Below are 21031 nucleotides of genomic sequence, written 5' to 3' on the forward strand. Positions count from 1 at the left end.
TTAATTTACCACTTTAACAGCTGGAAGCTCAACAGAGGCTGGAAGACTGACTTTTGAGGTGATTCTTAAAGTAGATTCCAATCAACTAATAAGAGTGGTGCTGCCTGGAGACTTGCATGCCCACGCACTTGTGGGTAATGTCCATTCACTTCTGTATTTAGCAAATATTTATTGGCATCTACTATGTGCCAGGTATAGGGGATAGTGATATAAGGGGCTGGAAGTATAGTTACAAGGCAGAAAAGGCCCCTGTCCTCATTGAGCTAACGTCCCATGGAGAGACTGTAGCCATTGAGTAAATATAATAATCATAGGTTGTTATTTTGCCTTAGAGAGAATAAACAGGATTCTGTGATAAAAATTAAAGAGGAGATGATGGCCAGGGTGCAGCGGCTCACACCTGTAATCCCAACAGTTTGGGAGGCTGAGGTGGGCAGATAGCTTGAGCCCAGGAATTCAAGACCAGCCTGGGTGACATGGTGAAACCCTGTCTCTACAAAAAAAAAAAAAATACAAAAATTAGCTGGGCATCGTGGCATGTACCTGTAGTCCTAGCTACTTGGGAGGTTGAGACGGGAGGATCACTTGAGCCCAGGAGGTTGAGGCTGCAGTAAACCATGACTGCATCACTACACTCCAGCCTGGGCAACAGAGAGAGAAAGAGAGAGAGAGAGAGAGAGAGAGAGAGAGAGAGAGAGAGAAAGAGAGAGAGAAAGAGAGAGAGAAGAAAGAGAGAGAGAAAGAAAGAAAGAAAAAAGGAAGGAAGGAAGGAAAGAAGGAAGGAAGGAAGGAAGGAAGGAAGGAAGGAAGGAAGGAAGGAAGGAAGGAAGGAAGGAAATGATGTTGGCGCAGAAACCTGAGGGTTGAGAGGAAGGCAGCCTCACAAAGAGGTTGGGAGAGGGCGACCCCGGAGGCCTGAGTTCCCTGAGGCGGGAACATGCTTGCTGTGTTCCAGGAACTCAGAAAGTCACATGACTGTTGTTGTTACATGTTTTGAATGTTGTCCCTGAGTGAGATCTCTGTGGTCTTTCTAGAATTTATACAGATTTCATTTTATTTTGGTATGTATTGATACCTTTTCTGGTCCTCAAAAAAACTTGAGTGATAAAACTAAAAAAGGTTGAGATGAGGGAATTGGGAATGTGGGAAAAGAAAACAGGAAACAGTGTAATTGTTTCATAAAGGGGTTAAAACAGTAACTGAAATAGAACTGAGAGGGAAAAACCTGGTTTGAGGAATGAGTCAGGTTGGGGTCAGACTATCTCCTTGAGGAAGGTGTCTGATTCTCATAGATCAGTAGTTGATGGTTGAATGGGCAAACTACCAGGAAAGACCTATTTTCATAAATCTAGGCTAAGAGGAAGTACTTTGGGTTTGGGGTATTAATTGGGCAGGCCTAGATGTGGCCTGGCCCACCTTGTAAACTTGCGTTTGCTTTGGAGCAGATGACTTACATGTCATTAAAGTTGCCAAACACCCCACTGACAGTAATGTCAGAGGCATTCGAACTAGAGAAACTCCATCTTGAGTGACAGCTAGGAAAATGAGGCTGGGACGTGCTGGCCTGCATTCCCAGAAAGCTAGGTATTCCTAGCCTGGAGATGCTTACAGTGAAGGGAATAGATTGATGATGTTTACTAAACAGACCCGGACTTGGGAGTGTCCTAATATCCCGATATCTTGAGAACAAAGGCATTCCTAATTTTGCTTTAAAGATACTAATATTGATTCTTGCAAAATATAGTAATTAAGAAAATTAGTCCTTTATCACAAACCCTTGTAGCAGAGCACATCTCCCCATGATCTTTTTTTATCCTATATAAAATATTTTATTTATCCTTACCTAAAGATCCGTGATCTTTTTTTGTCCTTACCTTACCTAGGTAAGACGTGTTCCTCCTCTTACTTTCGGGAATGCCCTACTCTGTTTATGAAGTAGCTGTTCTTTCACCACTTTACTTTCTTAATAAACTTGCTTCTGTCTCACACTATGGACTTGCCCTGAATTCTTTCTTGGGTGAGATCCAAGAACCCTCTCTTGGGGCCTGGAACGGGCCCCCTTTCCTGTAACAGTAACATGCCGACACTACACATAGGGAACAGGAAAATAGAGAGAGAAGTAGAAGGAAAAGGATTGCATGGAAACCATTGAAAAATTGGGCTGTAAGTCTTCCAGAAATAACTTCTTGACTTCTTTCAAGAAGGAACCAGTTGGTACCAGGACCCTAAAGTAGATGTACGGTGTCATGATTAAGAGTATGGGCTTTGGAATTAATAGAGCTGACTTTAAATGTATTCCTTCCCAAAGATATGACCTTGAGTGAGTTAGTTATTTAACCTTTATGAGCCTTGGTTTCATCATCTGTAAAATGGGGACACCACATGGTTATTATGAGGATTACATGAGGTAAATCATAATGCATCTGGAACACAGTTCGTGTTTAATAAATGGTAACTTTTTTCTTTTCTTTTCTTTTCTTTTTTTGAGGCACAGTCTCACTCTGTCACCTAGGCTGGAGTGCGGTGGCACGATCTCAGCTCACTGCAGCCTCTACTCTCTGGGCTGAGGTAATCCTCCCACCTCAGCCTCCTGAGTAGCTGGAACTACAGGGGCGTGCCACCATGCCCAGCTAATTTTTGTAGTTTTTGTAGAGTTGGTGTTTCGCCATGTTGCCCAGGCTGGTCTCAAACTCCTGGGCTCAATCTGTCCTCTTGCCTCCGCCTCCGAAAGTGCTGGGGTTATAGGCATGAGCCATCACGCCCAGTCGTAAGTGGTAACTCTAATTAAATATTGTTGAGAAATCTATTTTGATAAGAAAGTCAAAATAAGACATTGATAAAAGGGGTCAGATGTGATGAAGTGCAGAGCTTAGGAGAATGAGGCATCGTTACCTGGGAAACCTCTTTTTAAATGGAAATAAATCATAATGAAGAAATATATTGTGACCACAAGAATAGCTCTCATTTTCTCTTTCCTCTCTAATTTGGCCATGATAAGCAAGGAAGGTGAGTACCTGAGAAGTCACTGAAACTGGTGAGATGCTGCCCAGAGATAGAAGAGCTGAGTTGGGCATGAGTGGAGCTTTCTGGCCAGAGTGGGCAAGTGGTCAGAAGTTGGGAGCTGAGAATAGGTTCTGGGGAGGCCCTGAGGAATGGAACACATGGATTTCCATTAGGGTAGAAAAAGCGAGTCTAGATTTCATTAGACTGTGCTTTCTAACAACTGAGTTTAGTGACATAGGTATCAGTCTGCAATTACTGCATTCCTTCCTGTGGCTGGTTAAAAACTCTTGAGTAACTAAATTTCATAGTTTCTCCCATTTTAATTTATGAATCAAATCAACTAATACTGAGTGCCTACCCTGTGCCAGATACCTACCCTGTGCCAGTAGTGAGCAAAGTTGATGAAGTCCCTGCCCTCAGAGCAGTTACAATCCAATAAAGAGGATAATTTAAAAAGAAAATGATTTGCAATTCCTGCTGAGGATGAAGAGAATCGGGTAGGGGACAGACACGGAGGTAGAGGGCAGCACTGCTTTAGATGGAGTTGCTAGGGAAGACTGCCGAAAAGAGACTTCAGTCAGGGAGAAGCATATTCCTGGGAGAGGGAACAGCATGTGCAAAGACCCCTGAGAGCAGCCTTGGAGTGATTGAGAAACAGCGAGAGTCAGTGTGGGTCAAACGGAGTGAGTGAGGGGAAGTGCGAGGTTGTTTCAAGCACATTTGTTTTAATCCTGATCTAGTAGAAGGAATGATCTAGTAGAAGGGAAGAATTGAGATGCAGTGGGGAGAGAGAGGAGAGAGAGTGAGAGAGAGAGAGAGAGAGAGAGAGAGAGAGAGAGAGAGAGAGAGAGGGGAGGGGGACTTTGGAACACAGAGAGCTTCTCCATACCAGTGGTAGGCAGGTGTATGGGTACAGATGTTGTGAGGTTGGTAGATTAGGAAGATGAGAAAGTTAAGCAAATTCACGAGGTGAGGGGAAGGGGGTGGGAGTTTGAGGAGCAAGGAGAATGTGTGAAATAACTTCCAGGAGAGTGAAAGAGTAAATATAGTGAAACATTACATCAATACAGAAAAACACAGTTCTCAGTTGTCTATGGAGGGAGAAGCCTAATGGCAAGCATCTTCCTTCCTAAAGGAAGCATCTTTCTTGTTTTTTTTAAACTTTAGAGACAGCATCTTGCTCTGTTGCCCAGGCTGGAGTGTAGTGATGTGATCATGGCTCACTGCAGCCTCAAACTCCTGGGCTCAAGGGAGCCTCAGCCTCCCAAGTAGCTGGGACTACAGGTGTGCACCACCATGCCTGGCTAATATTTTTTTTTCTTTTTTGTGGAGATGAGGGTATCAATTTTTTTGCCCAGGCTGGTCTTGAACTCTTAGGCTCAAGCAATCCTCCCACCTCGGCCTCCCAAAGTGTTGAGATTACAAGTGTGAGCCACCACGCCTGGCCTAAAAATATCTTTCTTACCTGGTTGTGTCTGACTCACAGGCTGGTGGTGCCCAGCAGGGGAGCTACATGTTTTCTGGCCAAGCCCAAATCTCTGTGGTGCCTAAATCTCCGAGGCACCAGCAGATTGAGATGCTACACCTCATACTGCTAGACAGTTATTCCCCCTCTTCCTTGTCTCTTGTCTTCCCTTCTTCAGCATCCCCTCTTGGGCTAATTCTCAGGTTCTATCTTGGTTCCATCACTTAGACCAATTGCTCCACCTCTTTGTGCCTCTGTTTCCTTCTCTGTAAAAGGGTCTGATGCTTGTGTCTACCTTGTAGATTTGCCATGGAAATTGAGTTAATGCGTATAAAGTGCAAGGGGCCATGTCTGGCACATGGATGTTTCCTTTTGTCGTTACTACCATCAATGCAGCTACTTCTATGACTGCTGCAGTGCTGTCTATGGCTGGTGGTGCATCCAGATGTGCCAGTCGTCATTGCCTCTGAGGTTCCCAGACTGCAGTGGGGAGGAGAATCCTTTGGAGTGCTTTTAAAAGATTCTGATGCCCAGCTCCCGCCAGAGACGCTGATTCTAAGTCCAGAAGGGTCTGCATTTCCAGCAAGCACTCCAGTGCTTCCAGTGGTGGTATGATCACACCACCTGGTGTCTACTTCACGGATGACATCTCATTTAATTTTCAAACCACTGCGTAAGATAGGCAGTATTAACCCATTACAATAAAGAGAAAATGGAGCTCAAGGGAGGCCACATCATTCAACTAACATTCCGTAGCTGTAACTGGTAGCCATCAGGATTTGAATTTCCATCTATTCTACTCCAAAATGTAGAGTAGTTAAATGAGTTAAAAGGAATGAGTTGAAATGAGTTCAAAGGACTCCCCCACCTAGAATCTGGAGTTTTGCAGACATTTGCTTATCTGCTTCTTTTTAAAAAGGGGTGTGTGTGTGTGTGTGTGTTTTTAAATACCTGGAACCAACTTTGAGTTCCTCGTTTTAGCTGTCTCTCAAATCCCTATCTCTAGGAACCAGGCACATTAGAGATGTCATCTTCTACCCCCTGGTGCCGTGAAATCTTGTGTGTGGGAGTCACAGAGCTGAGTGTTCACCACGCACTCCAGTATATTTAGGAAACATTCAGGAAATTCACAGAACACTTGCCCAAATCATCAGTAACCACACCTACATGCCTTTGTGACTCTCAAAAGGGAGAAGGCTCTGAACAAGGTCTTTGCAAAAGAGCAATCCCAAGTTAGGAAGGGAGTTCAGGATGTTCTACACGTCAGGCCTCCCGCTGGCTTGGGTTAGGGCACTGGAGACACTGTGGCCTCTGGAACCTTCGTGAGTGATGGCTAGGAGCAGAGGTTCGTAGCAATATGAAGGTGGTAATTTATAGTGGGGCTGTTGATGGATGAGCGTTGGTTAAATGCTTATCTTCCTGGGCTTTTTGTGCCTGCCACAAGGGCGTTCATCTGAACCTCCGCCAGACAGGTTTCTCTCCCCAGCTGGGTCTCTTCCCATACATCTGGTAGTGGGCAGGCATATGGAAAGTCACATAATTGTCATTCCAAGACTGTTTCACACTGTCCAAATCTAAGACAACACCTTGTGATGTCGCTCACGAGAGCAGCCTGGCCAGGAGGAAAGTGTTCCAGGCCATAAGTAACATTATCAGGCACACACGCAGTTCCTGGCCCCAGCACGACCTAGCTGTGTGGTTTGAGATGAAGCACTTCACCTCTGAGCTGTTTCTTCATCTTTAAGTTTTGAATACTTTGATATATATTTCACAGTGTTCTGGTGATTAAGCAAAGTAAAGCACAGTGTTCCTCGCTGGGCTCCCACACCCCAGTGCTAGCTTCCCCCAGCATCTTGTGGTAATGTGCAGTGGTTGAGTTACTCCTCTTCTCTCCCACTAACTTTCTTTAGGGACAGATCCAACTCTTAGTGTGTGTGTTTGTTTTTACCACAGTGTCTGACATAGTGCTCTACACATGGTAGGTAATTTGGATGAGTTGAATAAATGAATGAATGTTCAAACAAAACCCCCCAGAAACTATGTTAGGGAGCACTGCTGTAATCATCCTCTAGCTTCTTGGAAGAACATAGTATTTACATTGTGAACTCAGTTATAAACTATTACACGTGGAAGCCTTTTTAGTTAAGAAGGATCATAAAAAGTGTTAGGAACTAGGAGAGACGACTTTTTTCCATCCTTCTGAAAAAGGGTAGGTCATTCTGTGGGCTTCTGGTTTATTCTCTGGAGACTGCCAAATTTGGAGCTCAGCTCTGCTTAGTTGTTTATAGGAACAGTCCTATCTCCTTTCTTCACAGCCCCTTCCATTACATTTTCTATTTCCCATCTGAAGAGGCCAATAATATAATAGCCTTGGTGCAATTCCAAGTGTCAGTCCCTTGTTCTGTTTATCTTTCGGTGTTCTCATCTCTCTGTCTAGAATGGCATTTGGTACAGGGTAGATGATTATCATAGGTTTGTTGCATGGATGGATGAAAAATTGAACGTGGGAGTTCTCTTCTCTGTTCCTTTTCTTCTCGGACTTTTTTTTTTTCTCCCTTGAGATGGAGTCTTGCTCTGTTGCCAGGCTGGAGTGCAATGACACGATCTTGGCTCACTGCAACCTCCGCCTCCCGGGTTCCAGAGATTCTCCTGCCTCAGCCTCCCGACTAGCTGGGATTACAGGCGCGTGCCACTATGCCCAGCTAATTTTTGTATTTTTAGTAGAGATAGGGTTTTGCCATGTTGACCAGGCTGGTCTCGAACTCTTGACCTCATGATCCGCCTGCCTCGGCCTCCCAAAGTGCTGGGATTACAGGAGTGAGCCATGGCGCCCGGCCTTCTTCTCCGACTTCTATCAGTCTTTGTCCTGCTTTATTTATTTATAGGTGTTTTTAAAATATCGGACATCAGGCACAGAGTTAGATTGTGGATTAGTCATAACCCTCAGTTTATGAGATATTTATATACACAAATATATATTCCATACATCTGCCCACTACCAGATGTATGGGAAGAGACCCAGCTCAGGAATGTATTATCACTACACACACACACACACACACACACACACACACACATGCACATATATATGTACACATACACACACACATATATACACTCACATACACGCACACATATATATATACACACACACACATACACACACACATATATATACACACACACATATACACACACACACACACCCCATATATTTGAGATAGGGTTTCACTCCATCATCCAGGCTGTAGTGCAGTGATGCAATCATGGCTCACTGCAGCCTCCACTTCCCAGGCTCAGGTAATCCTTCCACCTCAGTTCCCAAGTAGCTGGGACTACAGGCACATGCTACCACGCCTGGCTAATTTTTGTATTTTTTGTAGAGACAGGGTTTCGCCATGTGCCCAGGCTGGTCTTGAACTCCTGAGCTCAAGTGATCCTCCCATCTTGGCCTCCCAGACTGCTAGGATTATAGGCGTGAGCCACTGTGCCTGGCCTACATATGTATTTTATTTTATTTTATTTTATTTTATTTTATTTATTTATTTATTTATTTTTTGAGACGGAGTCTTGCTCTGTCGCCCGGGCTGGAGTGCAGTGGCCGGATCTCAGCTCACTGCAAGCTCCGCCTCCCGGGTTCACGCCATTCTCCTGCCTCAGCCTCCCGTGTAGCTGGGACTACAGGCGCCCGCCACCTCGCCCGGCTAGTTTTTTGTATTTTTTAGTAGAGACAGGGTTTCACCATGTTAGCCAGGATGGTCTTGATCTCCTGACCTCGTGATCCGCCCGTCTTGGCCTCCCAAAGTGCTGGCATTACAGGCTTGAGCCACCGTGCCCCGGCCTACGTATGTATTTTAAATAGCAATAAGCATTCATGAACTTGCTGCCAAAACCAAACATAGAGCCTGGATAATAATTTATGTCTAAGTGTATGGTCCTCCCACCCCCTTTCCCTCTGTCTCTTATGTTCTGGGGAAATAATAATCCCAAATCCTTTATTAATTAATACTTTGCTTTTTTTGTATAGTTTTTATTACATCTATATGTATTTCTAAAAAGTAGGTGCTTTTTATTTTGCTTGCTCATAACTTTATACAAATTATATCATGCTTTTTTCACTTAATATTATATTGCTAAGATTCATCAATATTGTTTCATCTATATTGTTTCATTGAATATATTCATTTACTCATTATTGCTTATATAGTTATTAATTGTGTGAATATACCACTGTTTGTTCATCCACCCTCCTGTGGCTGAGCAATTAGGTTATTCCCAGGAATTTGCTCTTATGAACAGTGCTGCTGTGAATAGTGTTGAATATAATACCATCACATTTGTGCAAGGGTTTCTTTTTCGTTTATGAGTTTGAGAGTAGAATGCTGTATCATAGGAAATGTGAATTTCAACTTTAGGTGGTAATACTAAAACAGTTTCCGAAGTTTTTGTACCAATTTATACTCCTACTGTGGCCTTTCTAAATCTGGTTATCATCAAACTTTAAACTTGGGTCTACTGAATAAGTATAAAATAATATTGCATTGTGGTCTGCCTTGGTCACTAATGATGGTGATGGTGAACATTTCTTGAAATGTTTATTATGTTTATAAATGTTTATTGTGTTTATATGTGTTTCCTCTTCTGTGAAATTTCTGCTTTTGCCCATTTTCCCATTGAACTATTTATGTTTTTCTTATTGATTTGTAGGATTGTTAGGAATTTGGTATGTATTTCTGATTAGAGTTCTTTGTTGGCTTTAAGTTCTTTGATCAGTTATTGATTCTTGTGTAACAAGCTACCCCCAAAACTTAGTGGCTTAAAACAACAACAGTTTTGGCCGGGTGCAGTGACTCATGCCTGTAATCCCAGCACTTTGGGAGGCCGAGGTGGGCGGATCACCTGAGGTCAGGAGTTTGAGACCAGCCTGACCAACATGGTGAAACCCCGTCTCTACTAAAAATACAAAATTAGCTGGGCATGGTGGCACATACCTGTAATCCCAGCTACTCGGGAGGCCGAGGCAGGAGAATCACTTAAACCCGGGAGGCAGAGGTTGCAGTGAGCCAAGATCACACCATTGCACTCCAGCCTGGGCAACAGGAGCGAAACTCCGTCTCAAACAACAACAACAACAACAACAACAATAACAACAGTTTTTTCTCTCACAATTCTGTGGGTTGACTGGGTTCAGCTGGGTGGTTCTGCTCCATGGGTTGTCAGTTGGGGTACCTCACTTAGTTGCATTCAGCTGGTGGCTAGGATGGACTGGATGGCCTAAGAAGGTCTCACTAACATGTAAGGTATCTTATTGCTCTCCCATTTGTCCTCTCCAGTTGGATATCTTGGACTTTCTCACAGAATGGTGATTTCTGGGTGGTTGGACTTCTTGCCTGGTGGCTGGCTTCTGAGAGGAAGGAAGCAGAATCTTCTAGCCCTTTTAAGGCCTAAGCTTTAATGTCCCAGAATGACACATGTGCTATAACAAAGCAAACAATTAAGTCAGTCTGGATTCAAGAGGAGAGACTAGCCTCCAGGGCAAAGAGCATCCATCTTTTGATGGGTGAAATGGCAGGCATGGAGAGAGAGAGAAGGAATTGAAGGCAATCATAATTGGAGACTGTTTATCACTTTTGCATTGTAAATATCTTGTAGTTTTAACTTTTCACTTTTTAAAGGTGTCTTTGATGAAGCAAACTTCTTTATGTATATTTTATTTATTTATTTATTTTTTTGGTAGAGATGAGGTTTCACTATGTTGTTCAGGCTGGTCACCAACTCCCTGGGCTCAAGGAAACAAAATTCTTTTTTTTTGAGACAGGGTCTTACTCTGTCACCCAGGATGGAGGGCAGTGGTGCAATTTCAGCTCACCGCAAACTTCGCCTCCCAGGCTCAAGCAATTCTCGTGTCTCAGTTATAGGCGTGTGCCACCATGCCCAGCAAAAGGAAGCAAAATTCTTAATTTTAACATAGTCAGATTTATCCATCTCTTCTTTTGTAGTCAATGCTTTTTGTATCTTGGGTTAAGAAACCTTTCCTTGCTCTTAGTTCTAAAAGGTAGTCACCTTTTTTTCTACTATGAGATTTTGAAGTTTTATTTTTCACACATACATCCTTATTTCATCTGAAGTTGAATTGCATTTGTGACTTGAGTAGAACTCTGATTTTATTATTTCCCCCTGGATCTAGAATATTCCTTCTTTTCCCAGTGGTCTGACATACCACCTATGTTATATAGTAAAGCTTCTTAAATGCATGGGCTGTCTGTTTTGTCCCATAGGTCTGTTTGTCTCATTTTGCCTTTCCTTAATTACAATAGCTTCATAATAAGCCCCGATTCCTTGAGGGGCAAGTTTCCTCCTCCCGGTCTTCTTCAGCAATATCTTGGTCCTTTAAAGTTTCATATAAATTTTAGAATTACCTTACTGTAATTCAAACCTTATTCAGGTTTTCACTGGCATAATATTGTCTCTATAGCTTAATTTGGGGAGAATTGATAAGTTTTTGATATTATCTTCTAGCTAACTCTCCATTTATGTAGATTTTCAAAGTTCTGTTAATACTCTTTAAAATTTTTATTTGTCAAATTTCTTTTAAGATACTTGATGTTCTCTGAGACTATTATAAATGGCATTTTCTCTTTAATTAAATTTTCTAGTTGTTTGCTGCTATTCTACAGAGATGCAATGACTTTTGTATTTTAATCTCATATCCAGCTACCTTGCTAAAAATCTCCCAGTATTTCTAAAATTCTCTTCAACAGATACATTTGGGTCTTTATTTTCTTTTTTTCTCATTTCCTTTTTTTTTTTTTCAGAGTCAAGTTCTCACCCTGTCACCCAGGCTGGAGTGCAATTGTGTGATCAGAGCTCACTATACTACAGCCTCAAGCTCCTGGGCTCAAGCAATCCATCCCAGTTTCCCAAGTAGTTGGGACTGCAGACACATACCACCATACCTGGCTAATTAAAAAAAAAAATGTTTTTCTTGCTATGTTGCCCAGGCTGGTCTCAAACTCCTGGCCTCAAGTGATCCTCTTGCCTCAGCCTCCCAAAGTGCTGGGATTACAGGTGTAAGCCACTGTGCCTGGCTTCATTTGGAGGTTTTTTTTTTTTTCTTTTTTTTTCGAGACAGGGTCTTGCTCTGTTGTCCAGACTGGAGTCCAGTGGTATGATCTTGGCTCACTGCAACCTCAGCCTTCTGGGCTCAATGGATCCTCCCACCTCAGCCTCCCAAGTAGCTGGGACTACAGGCATGCACCATCACACCCAGCTAATATTTTTGTATCTTTAGTAGAGACAGGGTTTCTCCATGTTGCCGAGGCTGCTCTCGAACTCCTGGGCTCAAGCAATCCACCCACCTTGGCCTCCCAAAGTGTAGGGATTACAGGCATGAGCCACTGTGCCCAGACTCATGTGGAATTTTAATGTAAATAAATTTATCATTAAATAAATAATAGTTTTATTTCCTTTATTCCAAATGTTATACATCTGTTTTTTTTTTTTTCTCCTCCCTTTAAAAAATCCTTCTTGTTCTTGTCTCTTGACCATTTTTTACTTTCAATTCTTGTGGAAAACATCAGGTTGAGTCAGAAATAGCAGAGACTTATAAATACATAAGCCCTTTTATTTTGCGTATACCCATGAAGTAGTAAAGTTGGTATAAGTGTCTGTTGGAAGATATGGCTACAGAAAAAATAAAGTGGCCTATCCCAGTAATACTCACGGGAAAGAAAGATCCTCCTCAATGATCTTCCATTTGAGAAGTCCCATGGATTCTTTTCTCTTCTGCTCCATAAGTTTGATTGTCTTTTCTTTTCTTTTCCTTTCGTTTCCTTTTTACTTTTCTTTTCTTTCTTTCTTTCTTTTTTTTTTTTCTGGTGAATTAGCCAGCCAGACTCAGTTTAGATGATCCCAATTTTGTTAGCAACATCCAAAGCATTGTAATCAGGAGCCGGTCGAACATATGCCTTCTTCTCTCCATCAGGCCTAATCAGGGTGTTGACGTTGGCCACATCAATGTCATAGAGCTTCTTCACAGCCTGTTTGATTTGGTGTTTGTTGGCTTTAACATCCACAATGAACACAAGTGTGTTGCTGTCTTCTATCTTCTTCATGGTGGACTCAGTTGTCAGCAGAAACCTGATGATAGCATAGTGGTCAAGCTTGTTCTCCTTGGGGCATTCTCCTGAGAATATTTGGGCTGCCTCTGGAGTCCCCGCGCCATGGGCTGCCGGAAGGTGGGTGATGTGAGGATCTTCTTTTTTTGTGTGGCTGTGGACACCTTTCAACACTGCCTTCTTGGCCTTCAAAGCCTTCGTTTTGGCTTCAGCTTTAGGATGAACAGGAGCTTCCTTCTTCGCCTTCGGTGCCATCTTGTGAAAAGGCCTCAAGTTTGATTTTCAAAAGTATTGTCAGGTATTGCACTTTTAAAAAGCTCCATGAGGTTGTCTTCTCTCAAAACCCTGTTGCTTGGTGCCAAGGCTTTACTTGCAGGGTTAGTCATAACCTTGGCCTCCCTGAGAAAGTTCTTCAACCACAAGTCTACTTATCTAGGTAGCATTTCCACACAGACTTAATTCTCCATGAAGACCTCAAGAAAAATGATTGAGAAGGCTGGATAGAGTTTTAACACTTAAGAAAATCATTCTTCTGATTTTTTTTTCACTTCTAGATCCACAGTCTGATTTCCTTTAGGGCACTACTAAATTCTTTTTGATTCTTCATGTAGGTTGATTTGCAGTAAATATGACATTGAGATGTAGGGTAAAAATTACTGAAACTTCAGGAGTAAAACAAATGAAAGAAAAGAGAAGGAATATTTTAATAAAACTATTTGAATAAAAATCTTTCACCCTAGAGTAACTTAAAGAAGCCAAACTTTCTAGTTATTAATTTTAAAATATATTATTAAATTTTTAGAATAAATTTTTCTTTCTTTTTAAAGTCAATGTTTACACTGACCTTTTTATTTTTCAAACAGAAGGTATATGTTACACTTTTGCTTGTTAATGTTTTACTTAAGCTTGTGGATTCTTTGTTAGAAATTATTTTATATGGCAAAAAATTTATCATCTAAACTTGGCTAATACAAAGTTAATCCGAAAAACTGTCATCTAGGGCATTACTGGTTTGACAAGTTGTTTTTGTAGATTCCTTGCTGTCTGTCAAGGTTTTGTCCAATAGTCTTTAGAAATAAACAGAAAGTTTGACTCATTTTTATTACCTGGGCAAAGCTCGCTCCTTAGAATTTAGCTTTAACTTATGTATCTATTATATCAGTCAGTCTTCCAAATGTCAGTGTTGACACTAGCCTGTATAATTGTGATGCTGTCTTGCCTATACACTTATTTTTAAAATATGTGCTTTCAAATTATTTATTGCTCAGACTCAAAATATATATTTGATATATGTAGTTTTAGTGCCTACTAATTGTGAGATCAAGGGCTAATGTGAGTGCTAAAGCTCCTGAGCCTGTGTTCTTTCCCAGTCTGCTGAATGACATGGACAGGAGCTGCAGAAGGACTGGTATATCTGCGAAAGGCTAAGATGATTCTTAATGAAAGAGGCCTTCAGGCCATTGTGAAGGCTACCATTTAAAACAAATTACAGGAAATAATGTATGTTAGTGATTATGCACCGATGTGTAATAAACCAGAGTTGTAGCTGTTAGAGAGTTACAGGGTAGTGTTCACTCGTTATCCCTGGACCCTGGACTTAGGTCTGGGTTCTACCATTGACCAGTGGTGTGGTTCTTGGGAAAATTACTTAACATTCCCCTCTCTTTCCTCATCTGTAAAATAGAGGTGGTAATAATAATCTTAGTATGAAAATGTAAACTGGGAGATCTACAAATGTTCATCTTAATTATTATTATTATTGTGAAATTGAGAACCACTCTAACAATCTAGAAAGCACCTTCTGCATTCCTCACGTCTGTAATGTAGAGATGGAGATAAATGTAAATCATAAGCTTTCTCATTTTGGGGAGAGATTTTGCTTCTAGCCAGATGTTAATCTTCTAAACTTTGAGGAATAATAATTAAATTTCCTCATCATATAACTAAATGTTCTGGTAAAATGTTCTTAAGGGAGAAATAAAGATCATACTAATAGTAAATGTTTAGATGTCCTAGCTTAAAACTTATTCATGGCTGGGCACGGTGGCTCATGCCTGTAATCCCAGCACTTTGGGAGGCCGAGGCGGGCAGATCACCTGAGGTCAGGAGTTCGAGACCAGCCTGGCCACCATAGAGAAACCCTGTCTCTAATAAAAGTACAAAATTAGTTGGGCGTGGTGGCACATGCCTGTAATCCTAGCTACTCGGGAGGCTGAGGCAGGAGAATCACTTGAACCTGGGAGGCGGAGGTTGTAGTGAGCAGAGATCATGCCATTGCACTCCAGCCTGGGCAACAAGAGTGAAACTTCGTCTCAAAAAAAAAAAAAAAAAAAGTTATTCATTAAGCACTTTCTTATGACAATGCATTTTATAGAAAGAACCAACATTTTTGAGAAATGGCTGATGGAATTATTCGTTGGTTGAGTTTCTAGTGGGCGCAAGGCAGTGTGTTGGGCTGAAGTGATAGAGGGAAGAGTGGGAAACACATGGCCTCTGACCTCAGGAAGTAGCGGGGCTACATACACTCAAGGTGCTGCTTCCGAGTTATAGAAATAAATTTGTATAATGTGGAAAGATAAAGATCTACACAGATACCTCACCACGCATGAAAGAACCATGAGTTGCATACTAGATGAAAACATGTGGTCACACCTTTGGTTACATACCAGCATCAAATTTCTCTCTGAACACTTAAGAATTAACTTCTAAGATGCTGGCGAGGGGCAGAGGTACCTCTTTGTCACAGCACATTCCTTGGGAGGCTGTGGGTATAAGTTTGCCTCTTTGTCCCCCTCCTATGTGATGGTTATACTCTAAGGGCATTTAGTTTGGGAGCTGATAGTTCAGTATGTGAAGTCCATCCCTGGGGAAGCATGATCCTCTGACCCACTTAAAATACATTCGACATAGAAGAAAGGCCTATGTTCAGGTTTGAGATGGTAAATGGCTGCAAAATTATGCAAAAACCAAACCAAAACAAAAACCAGGATCAAAAGAATCTTTCTAGCAGGAAAAAGAGTAATTCAATAAGGAGTTAGAGATTGTAATACCAAACAGATTATCACTGCAGGTAAAAATGGATCCCCATCTACTGACTGAATTAATTACTGACTTCTCAGTGCTGGTATTCACAGCCAGCCACATCTCTCCATGTACCTGGCAAGCCTTGTCTCTCGATGCTTAGGTCAAACAGGACCAGCCAGCCCCTGTGCCTTTGCTCATGCTGGTTCCTCTACCTGCAACACTTTCCCTGCTTGCACTCACTGCCACTTAGCAAAGTCCTGTCTGTCCTCCCAGGCACTGGACATGCCCTGTCTTCCACCATGGAATATCTACTGCCGCTGGCCACAGCCGTCTGCTCCGTGGAGGCACTTGCTGTGCACCCCTTCCCTGATGGTTGTTCGGATCCTCGATGCCCCGCTGGGACTGTGGAGAGGGATCTTTTTTGTACCCCAGTGCTGCAGACAGAATTGCACAGAGGATGACTTAAAGAGTGAAGTGGATTTGTTGAAGTGAAAACCTCTTTTCATCGCAAATACAACAGGCTCTTCTTGAAGTGTTGTATGAAACAAAAACATAGCTGTAAAGATGGAAGATAAATAGACCCCATATCCTAAAAACACCATAAACAGAGACATAAATTGGCGATAAGGTTTAAGATAAAGAGAAAGCCTTACTGCTACTTCAGAATACATTCCAGTGAATTTTAACAGCTGACATCTCCAAGTTGTATAAGATAGTCTTTCTTTGGTTCCCTCTATTTGCTATATGGATAAGAAAAAATTACTTGAAAGTTAAAAAAAAATCTTTTTTTTTCAGGGCCAGTTCTGTGACTATTGCAATTCTGAGGACCCCAGGAAAGCGCATCCTGTCACCAATGCTATTGATGGATCTGAACGTTGGTGGCAAAGTCCTCCCCTGTCCTCAGGCACACAGTACAACAGAGTCAACCTCACTTTGGATCTGGGGCAGGTGAGCTACACTTTCAATTGGAATGGGAACATGAGCTTAGATCACTGTTTCTATGGGGATTTCTGATATAATAATTATTGTAAAAAGCAAACTTCAGTTTTAATCCCCTAATCATTGTTAAACCTGTTAGATTAATATTTGCTTCCCTTAAAACCCAGAACAGGCCAGACACAGTGGCTCACGCCTGTAATCCCAGCACTTTGGGAGGCCGAGGTGGGTGGATCACTTGAGGTCCGGAGTTTGAGACCAGCCTGACCAACATGGTGAAACCTCATCTCTACTAAAAATACAAAAATTAGCCAGGCGTGGTGGCAGATGCCTGTAATCCCAGCAACTTGGGAGGCTGAGGCAGGAGAATCGCTTGAACCTGGGAGGCGGAGGTTGCAGTGAGCCAAGATCACACCATTGCACTCCAGCCTGGGCAACAGAGTGAGACTCCATCTCAAAACAAAAACAAAAACAAAACCCGGAACAGTGCCTGGCAGCATGCAGATAGATCCCCATCCCTGTCTATCAAATGAGTTAAAAAAATAGTTGTAAATAGTTTCATTGGCAAAGATATTTTTATTATTATTTTTAATTGTGGTAAAAGAGACACAACATAAAGTTTGTCATCCTAACCATTTTTAAGTATATGGTTCAGTGGCACTGTGTACATTGACATCATTGCGCAACCATCGCCGTCATCCATCTCCAGTACCCTTTTCATCTTGCAGTACTGAAACTCTGTACCCATTAAACAGCAACTCCCCATTCCCCTTTTTCCTGCTGCTCGCAGCCAACATTCTACTTCTCTTACTGTGAATTGACAACTCTAGGAAGCTCATATAAGTGGAATCACATAGTATTTGTCTTTTTGTGACTGGCTTCTTTAACTTGGCATGATGTTTTTAAGGTCTTGAAAACATCAGGGTAAGTGAAAGGAGCTAGGCATAAAAGGCTATCTTATATGAGTCCATTTATATGGAATGTCCTGATAGGCAAATCTATAGAGAGGAAAGTAGCTTAGTGGCTGCCTAGGGCTAGGGGTTTTGGAGGAAATTGGGGAGTGACTACTAATAGGTATGTTTTTGGAGAGAGGGTGATGAAAATGTTCTAAAATAGATTGTGATGATGGTTGGACAACTCTGTGAATATGCCAAAGACCATTGGCATGTACACTTTATATGGGTGAACTGTATGGTATGTGAATTGTATCTCAATAAAACTGTTAAGAAAAAAAAGGATTCATGGAAAGAGAGTGTTTCAAGTAAAAAAAAAAAAAAGGAGGGAGAAATTAACTGTGTCAAATACTGTTGATAAGCCAAATAACAAAAGATGGATAACTGACCAGTAAATGACTATTGGATTTGCCAGTGTGGAGATCATTGGTGACTTTGATAAGACAGAATTGAAAAGTTAACTGTAGGGAAATCAAGAGAGAATGTGAGAGGAATTGAAGCATCTAATACAGAAATCAATTTTAAGAGTTCTGCTCAATGGGGCAAAAAGAAATGCGGGAGAATCATTGAAAAGCCAGTTAAAGAGAAAATTTATTTGTTTATGATAGAGACAGCAACATGCTTGTGTGCTTGTGTGCAGATGGTAACGTAAACAGGAGGAAGAAGACTGCTGCTATTATTACCTGAGTTTGTTATGTCAATACTAATACTAAAACTAATGCTAATACTAATGTTAATGTTTATACTCTTCTTTTTGCTGGGAAGAGTTAAGCATAGAGTACAGTTCATATAAAAATACTACTTGAAAGAAATAAAAAGGTAAATGCATCCCATAGTATAGAAATGGAATGATACTGAGATTTCTTAGAATGTGTTCTTTTCATTTTGATTGGGCAGTTTGGTGACAGAAGGGCTTTCAACCTCTTTAGTTCATGTGTTGTGCTAAATTAGACCTCTCCTGAGAATATTTTCACCATTAATTTGTATCTGCAGGAATTCACAGAGAGCCTTCATGATTCAAAAGACTCTAAAAGCCTCCTTTCAACTATAAGTTAGTCTTATCCCTCTGATACATAACCTCTAGCGTTCATTCAGTAGCTTCTGACAATACTAACCAAGAATTACCTACCATATCACTTCTTTTTTTTTTTTTTTTAGACAGGGTCTCACTCTATTGCTCAGGCTGAAGTGCAGTGGGCAAACTCGGCTCACTGCAACCTCTGCCTCCCAGGCTCAAGTGATTCTGGTGCGTCATCCGCCCAGGTAGCTGGGACTACAGGCATGTGCCACCATGCCTGGCTAACTTTTTGTATTTTAAGTAGAGACAGGGTTTCACCATGTTGCCCAGGCTGGTCTTGAATTACTGAGCTCAGGCAATCTGCCCACCTCCGCCTCCCAAAGTACTAAGATTACAGGCATGAGCCACCATGACCCGCCTATATCACTTATTTAACTGAGGGTTTTTGTAGTTAACAGGGAATTTTAATCCATCAAAATGACCCATACTGAACTTGCCCATATCTGCTGGATTGTTCTTTTTTCTTTAAAACTCTTTTTTAAACCTACTTTAAAAGCCCCCTTTTGAGGTACTGAAAAATTCCCTAATTAAGACAATTAAGAAAACATCAACATAGGAACAGTTCAGTACTTTGCTGGTTGCTGACAAACTTGAGTCATGGTATGCATATTCATGAGGCCTGTGTCCACCCACCTGCTCTGTGAGCCAGCTGAGAGTGTGGGTTCTGGAGTCAGCCTGGCTCAGTTTGTCCTGATTGCTCTGCTCACTTGCTGTGTGGCTTTAACAAATATATTTATCTGCTCCCTGCCTCAGTTTCCTCATTTATAAAATGAGATAACTGTGCATACCTCATAAGATTATTATAAGTTCTCAATGAGTTAATTGCTTCATTTAAAACTTCATTTAAAACTTCTAAAGACTGCTCTAAAGTTTTTTTTTATTTAATAAAATAAAGTGAACTTATTTAATAAAATAAAGTGAACTTTAATAAACTCTCATTAAAAAGAACAGACTGATCACATTTGTGCCTCTAGAAAACACTACCTATAATGCTGAAGAAAATGCTCTAAGAAAGTCTAGGAGCAGGAAAAGCACGATCAGTTCTGTCAGACTGAAGATATTTCTTTCCTCTTCTGTGTCGGAGCATGACATGTTTTAACAAGCATGTTGTGTCTTGTAAGATTCCTATTTTTTGCCCCATTGGTAAGATCTGTGTTTTCTTCCTTTAGCCGGAATTAACCATAAGAATGTCACTGAGAGGTTAGATTTCATAATTTAATAGTAACATGAAGACCTTAGAGGGAGGAAAGTGGGCATTTTGATGCATGGTTGAGAAATAAAATACGGATCATAAATTTGTTACTACAAAATCACTTCTTTTCACCTGCTAAGAACTGAAATTTGATTCTGATGTGCTGTCGTCAATTTGACAGCTTGTGCTGTTGTGAGGATCTTATTTTCTTTTAGACTAGTTGGTGTTTTTCATTTTTATTTTTTTGGCCAACAAGTTTGACCAATAAAAACATTACCTTCCGGACTTGATCTTTTTTTATTTTATTTTTTTTTTGAGACAGAGTCTCGCTGTGGAGTGCAGTGGTATGATATCGGCTCACTGCAACCTCCGTCTCCTGGGTTCAAGTGATTGCCTTACCTCAGCCTCCCAAATAGCTGGGATTACAGGTGCCCACAACCATGCCTGGCTATTTTTTTTTTTTTTTTTTTTTAGTAGAGATGGGGTTTCACCATGTTGACCAGGCTGGCCTCGAACTCCCGACCTCAGATGATCCGCCCACCTCAGCCTCCCAAATTGCTGGGATTATAGGCATCAGTCACCGTGCCCAGCCCCCGGACTTGATCTTAAAGGACAGTTTCCCCTTAAAAGGTGGTAAATGTAGGACAGTTCTGTGATTCACTAGAGGCATCATACTTTCTGGGGTTGTTCAAGTTCATTTAATTATACATTATGCAGTAGTTTCAGGCTATAGAATGAGAACACGATCTCTTTCAGGAAGCTTTCATATCATCTGGCCAGATATAATGAGTTCAGTTTTACTGAAGCATGTGGATGTCCAATTTTTAAAAGGAGAATCTTTGGAATCTAGGAACCTTTGTTCTTCCTGGACTCCTGGTGGGGCATGGGCTTTGGAGATCTCTCCCGTGAGATCGGAAGGTGTAGCGATGGTTTCTACATACACACCCTGGACTTCCTCCAGAATCCAAACACCAGATTTCTACTCTACGGGCTCCCTATGTTCGCCCTCCTGCTCCCTCCCCGGGGTGAGGTATAGGGAAAAACACAAGGAGGTGGGTGTGGAGGGGGTTCCTGTGGTCCGTGACTTCAGCCCCCACAGAGCAAGCCTGACTCATTGTGTTCCAGGGAACAACAACAAAATTATCTGGAGAAGAATTTTGAGGCTTGTATGCAATGTGTAATGTTCCCAAGAGTATAAATTTGTTATTTTAACCTGTTAGTAGTAAAAATAAACAAAGACAATCACTCACCCCCAACACCAAG

The 21031-nt window shown here is 41.5% G+C and overlaps 1 protein-coding gene and 1 pseudogene across 3 annotated transcripts in view; one reads left to right on the forward strand and one right to left on the reverse strand.

Annotated features, from left to right (window-relative positions):
• LAMA3 (laminin subunit alpha 3) overlaps positions 1-21031 on the forward strand; it is a 272673-nt gene that overhangs the window by 8810 nt on the left and 242832 nt on the right. For all 3 annotated transcript variants that reach the window (XM_021929998.2, XM_021930000.2, XM_021929999.2), the window contains exon 2: positions 16405-16557. In XM_021929998.2, coding sequence (XP_021785690.2) covers positions 16405-16557 — 153 coding nt within the window. The remainder of the gene's footprint in view (positions 1-16404; positions 16558-21031) is intronic.
• Positions 12291-12950, reverse strand: LOC116271457 (annotated as a pseudogene).

This window comes from Papio anubis, chromosome 19 (assembly GCF_008728515.1).
Source record: "Papio anubis isolate 15944 chromosome 19, Panubis1.0, whole genome shotgun sequence".
Classification (NCBI taxonomy): domain Eukaryota; kingdom Metazoa; phylum Chordata; class Mammalia; order Primates; family Cercopithecidae; genus Papio; species Papio anubis.